The following is a 5926-nucleotide window of genomic DNA, read 5'->3' as shown; positions in this document are numbered from 1 at the left end:
TGTATTTAATAACTGAACTGAATTTCAGTTTAACTATATCACTTATACGTACAATCTGTGTAGATCTCTCAGTCAAAATAGTACTTAGCACATATAGCAGAATAGCATGTACAGTAATTTATCTTATAAACAGGTACTGAAAAAAGGTTATATTTATGTTTAAATAGGAAACCTCGAAAAATCATCCGTCTGGCATTTTCTTTTAAAGATATGTTAGTAATGTAAACTCTGTAAGGTATGTAAGACAACTAACCTTGATACTTAAACTTCTATATTTTAAACGTCCTTCACATTACAAAAAATGAACCCCATATGTATCGAGGCGTATGATAATGCATCAACATTGTGTATAAATAAAGTATATAGGTCATTTATTAAATTTTATACCAGATTATTCAAGCTATCTATAACGTATTCAGTTACTGAATGTTATAAATCAGCTCATATATACTTAGACATTCCCAGTAAGCATCAGAGCGAAACTCGTGTTGCGAACAGAACGATTTCTTCATATCATTAACACTAGCGCCTAGTTTCTTCATAGTAGGAGTTTCAATATACTTCTCCCATATTCTTATTCCAGCTATGAAGTCATCTATATCTGTTTGTTCCTGTAGGTATTGTGGATCTAAGATGGGATAATCAAATGGATCATTGCTACGGAGCTTAAGAATTCCACGACTCTTTGGATGAGTGTTTATTACACCAAAGGTAAATCCATTAACGTTTTCGTCCATTGCTTCAAAATCTTTTCTCACATTATCTTTAACATCGAGCTTTGTAAAAGGAATAATATAACTGTATATCACCATTTGAAGATCAGGATAGGACATTTCTTGCACTTTGTTATCAATATTCACAAAAGCAGAGCCTTCTCCGCCGTTGCAAGCAAGAGGTCCTGACCCAAATGCATAATACTGCATCAGTGCCCATGGAGAGGTAAACGATGACGGTGATAAATTTATTGACCTGTTTATTCGGGAATGAAGTAAAAATACTTGATGATCTTGGAGATTTAATCCAACCGGTAAATCTGCAACTGACGGAATACCCATCTCTTCGAGATGTTCTTTAGGTCCAATCCCCGAAAGCATAAGTAATTGGGGTGAATTCACGGAGCCGGCAGAAATTATTATTTCCTTTTTAGCTCGAACGAAATATTTCCTATTGTTTCGGACGTAATATACACCGGTAGCCGTTTTGTCTGTAATTGCCAACTTAGTAACAAACGAGTTGATAGAAATATCGAGGTTTTCCTTTTTACGCGGACGTCCAAGGTAAGCGACCGCTGATGATTCTCTCGTACCTCCCCTCGAGTTGATTTGTATTTTATTAAATCCTATATGTTCTCCACCGTTGTAATCTGTGATGTTATATCCCAGTTCTTGTCCGGCTTTCATATACAAATTCGCCAGCGATGTCGCAACACTTTCGGAGACAGCCATCGGACCGCCTTCCTTGTGATATTTTGATGTCTTCAGATTATCAATTTGGATGTCTTCTGCTTTCAGGAAGTATGGAAGGACATCTTTATAACCCCAGCCCTCACAACCATTAGCAGCCCATTCGTCAAAATCGTAACGGCTGCCTCGTGTGTATTGAGCACCGTTGATCATACCCGAGCCTCCAAGAACACGGCCACGTGGCCAATACGAGAGATTGTCTTTGAATCCAAAATGTGAATATCTTTGAGGTTCTGTATAATATGCCCAGTCATGTTGTCCTTTCTGTAGCATTGGCCAAAGTGCTAAGATGGAAAACATCCATGATTCGTCATAAAATCCGCCAGCCTCAAGCAGAAGAACTCTATTTTCCCTGTCTTCGGCAAGTCTTGCTGCCACAACTGAACCTGCTGTACCGCCACCGACAACAACATAATCATATTCGTCATCAATGATATCACATAATATATCTCTTTGGTCAAATAAAACGCTTGTTCTACATATCAGCATGTATAAAATGGCGATGACAGTGACCGATAGTGTTATTAACTTGTTAGCCATTCCAACGTTTACAACGGAAAGAAATAAGTTTAAAAATGTTATTCATTCGACGGTAACTTGAATTGCTAAGAAAATGTCTTGTAGTGCATTTATAAAATGCTTAATAAGCATTAAATCTTATACTCATAATTATAATGTCAGCTTTTTAAAGAAATATCCTCTGTTGGCATGCATACCATTCCAACAACTACCTAATGCCACTATTTCATTACGTGTTGCTATATCCGATTACACTTTATAATCAGGTGAAAATAATTCCGCACTTTAATTAAAGATGCATTCCCGTACTATGATCAGATGTGAAATATCAACATATTGAGCGAATCTTACATGATAACTGGGTGGATATAATTATATTTAACTAGCTCCCCATATCATGAAACTGTATGACCAAGTTCATGTACTTATTAGTATTTAAGAATATCTCAGCGTTATGGAATGATATTCAAAATACAATGTATATGCTTCTGCACTTCATGCTAGTAATTCGTACCTAAATAAATAACATTAAGGGCTGAGCTACAAATACAAAAAAAATCTGTGTCAAGTTTAACTGATAAATTAGATATTTAAAGTACATGTAGTTCGTATATAAGCAGACTAGGACAGGTCAATGCACATTTGTAAAACTCACATTTTGACAAAATTATGATAATGTAGATGACATTCATTATATATAATTTAGAAGATTCCACTCCGAGAGATTTGTTTAAAATCGTGAATACTTTATTTGTCAAAACGTTTTGTATCACATAGTGATATAGATTATACCCTTTTCTCGTTTGGTAAAATGACACTCATACGAGGGGGTGGTCCAAAAGTGGTGTTACTACGTTTAATAACTCGTGCGTTAGAAACAACCAAGGTTGATATACATATGAAAGAGTGAAGCTTAAGAGACTTCAGTGATGTCAAAATAAAAGCGACATATAAAGTTATGGATGTAAGAACTAGGAACTGTGTATCATAAAATATCGTTATAAGATTGGTGTACAAAAACCAAATAAATCATAAACAACAGGTACATAAAGCACATCAGCGACCAAAGAAACGACGTAACCATACAAAAATAACATTATCGCAATGTAAGTACTTTTCTAAATAACGTCCAACGCGAGTTGTTTTATCGTTAAGAAACCTGGCATCCACCTAGCATTAACTAACATGTCTCTTCAAGAATCATGAAAGAATGCGCTTGACACTCTACCGTAATTTAAGCCTATATAAATATATGTTCAGACAGATCTCAAATATGGTCACGCGGCTATATCCTATTCAATGGAGTCGGAAACAGTTCCCATCCGTTCGTGTTGATAGCCCGTCCGTTCTTGGACGAGCATCCAGTGACTCGTCCCTCTTGAAAACGTTCATACCATCTATAGACATGTCCTCTGTTTACAGTTTTTTGGTTATATATTAAATATACGTTTTCCATCTCTCGTGAAGGTTATTTCCCGATTTTGAAGCAAATGGTACGGTCCCCCCAAACTTTTAACATGCTTTTTTTTCAGCGGGCATTCATTTACTGCGCGTCAACTTTTAAATGTAATTGAAATCATATTGAAATTTATTTGTTAGTACATCGTAAATACATGTTTTTGTGTAATTGAGGCAGTGACAATACTTTTGGATAATCCCTCGTGGGGTTCAATCAAATTTATGACTGTTTACTTGATGTAGTTTGTGGGTTATCAGCAATTTAGTAAAGTTACGGTTATCAATAATCAAAGTTGTCTTCTTGATAACAAAATGTAAAGATAACTCTTGATATCTAATCCAGAATGAAATGCAGAGTTGTCGTATGAGTTGGTCCACTGAATGCATGCAGTAGGTGTAGCCAGTATGTGGTTCAGTGCACATTAATTAACTAAAATGTTTGATAACGCTGAATATGATTACGGTATTACTTCTGACATGGCTTCTTAAGCGTTCACGTTTCCAAACTTTTCCACGGAAAGTGAAGTACGCGGTCTACAGATGTTGTAGAAACTTATGGCTTTTTATTATACTGGATCTATATTTCGTAGCACGTTTTGTAAGTTCTATATATGATGTATACGAAATGATTAATTGAAAATGTTAAGAACAACATAAAATAGCCCAAACAAGATAAAATTCAAAATGTCACAGGCTCGTTTGATTTTGTCCAACTTTTGTCCAGTGTTTGAAGAGTTATCATCAAGTTTTACTTTAAGCAATGTTTTTTTTCTAACAGCTTAACAGTCTTTTAGACTGGGCAACGTCAAAATGTGTACACAATCTTGAAATGGACCTGCACATTCTCATCAACGGCACATCTGCCTACGTCCCGTAGCACGGAATTTACGGTTGCACAAATGTGACATGTGTGTGTTTTTATTTATCTCGTGCGCACGAGCTACTATGTCGTGGCCACGAGTTACTAAGTCGTAACCACGGACGTCATTTCCGTTATTTTTTGTTGAAATCGCTAGAAACGCCAGACTCTGATATTGTTCACAACGGGAAAATGACGGACACGCAGAAATTATAAAATTGCGGGATCATAAAAATTTGTTGTAATTTGGGAAGACACCTACAAAAACATTTGAAAAAAAAAAAATCAGTAAGCAAACAGAGAAAATAAAGTTTCACGATCATTAGTGTTTAAGTGGCATAAAAAAATAGTAATGGACATTACTTTGAGAAGCAGTAACGGTCACTGACTGCGTAACGTTGAAGCCCAAGTTGTATACGTTAATATTATGACGTTGACGTCAATAACTGTTTGGAGTGCGCCGCTGTCGCCGACCTGTGTTTATGTAAAATTGAATATTGTTGTAATATAATGTTATATAAAAAGCTACTAACATGAATTTTTCTGTGGTTATTTGTTATTGTTTCTTCTAAGCAGTGTAAGAATTTCAAATCAATATCTCAACTACATTTTACAAAGAAAGTTCACGAATTTTTGGATAACCCCTCGTATACCGTGCTCCTCTTCGTTCATTGAAACCAGAAAGACAACAAATGAAACTCATGGTACAAAAAATCAACTACATTTTACGCAACAAAGAAAGTTCACGAATTTTTGGATAACCTCTCGTATACTGGGCTCCTCTTAGTTCACGGTATTTAACGCTTTGAAACCAGAAAGAAAACAACAAATGAAACTTATGGTACAAAAAGTGTCAAAAGCTATAACATAAAGGTATTTTCTGCTGTATGGCACAAGGAAACAACAATATATTCAGTCAAAGTCAATTTTAAAGTACCAAGCGTAAACCATACGTCGGCCATTTTGAAAACAGTATTTCATCATTTAAATCGCGGAAATGGTGTTACGTTTCAGTTTTTTCATGCTTCAGATAAAGTTTCTACATGTTATTTTACTTGATTTAAATATTAAAATTATCCTTACTTTGTAACTCAAAATTTATTTTTTTCAACAAACAAGAACATTTAGAAAAAGATGATTGTTTCAGACATATGCACATATTTAATGGACTATTATTGCTTTTTGCAGAAATAGGTAAAATGTTGTTCTGTTTTACGAAAAATCTAGAGATTTAAAATATTTTGCACAAAAACTTTGTTGTTTGGGTGTATGAATAAAATATGTCAATTTTGACCAATTTTAACACTGGTCACATGAAAATATGCCATTACCGTGAAATAAGTGAAGACGCGGAATTAGTGATTTTGAGTATATATAGTGTAATCTGATTGGTTAATCATCTCGTGCGCACGACTAAGTTATCTCAGTAGACCTCTACATAGTATCTCGTTCCCATGGACGACTTCATTATCTCGTGGCCACGACATAGTATCTCGTTCCCACGACTTAACAATCTCATGGCCACGACTTAGTAACTCGTGCCACGACAAAGTATCTCGTGCGCACGAGATAGATAAAAACACACACACATGTCACCTTTGTGCCACCGTACTTTGATGATATTTGG

At 35.4% G+C, this 5926-nt stretch overlaps 1 protein-coding gene across 1 annotated transcript; it reads right to left on the bottom strand.

The window, feature by feature from the left end:
• Window positions 1–451: 451 nt before the first annotated feature.
• LOC132740986 (glucose dehydrogenase [FAD, quinone]-like) lies at window positions 452–2003 on the bottom strand. Its single transcript, XM_060729059.1, has 2 exons — window positions 562–2003; window positions 452–506 (listed from the first exon to the last, which is right to left on the bottom strand). Exons 1-2 carry the CDS (start codon window positions 2001–2003, stop codon window positions 452–454), a joined length of 1497 nt encoding a protein of 498 aa, XP_060585042.1.
• Window positions 2004–5926: the final 3923 nt, after the last annotated feature.

Source organism: Ruditapes philippinarum, unplaced genomic scaffold, assembly GCF_026571515.1.
Source record: "Ruditapes philippinarum isolate M1 unplaced genomic scaffold, ASM2657151v2 ctg411_1_1_1_1, whole genome shotgun sequence".
Lineage (NCBI taxonomy): Eukaryota > Metazoa > Mollusca > Bivalvia > Venerida > Veneridae > Ruditapes > Ruditapes philippinarum.
Note: the sequence above shows the minus strand (reverse complement) of the source record. Positions and strands in the feature narration are given on the sequence as shown.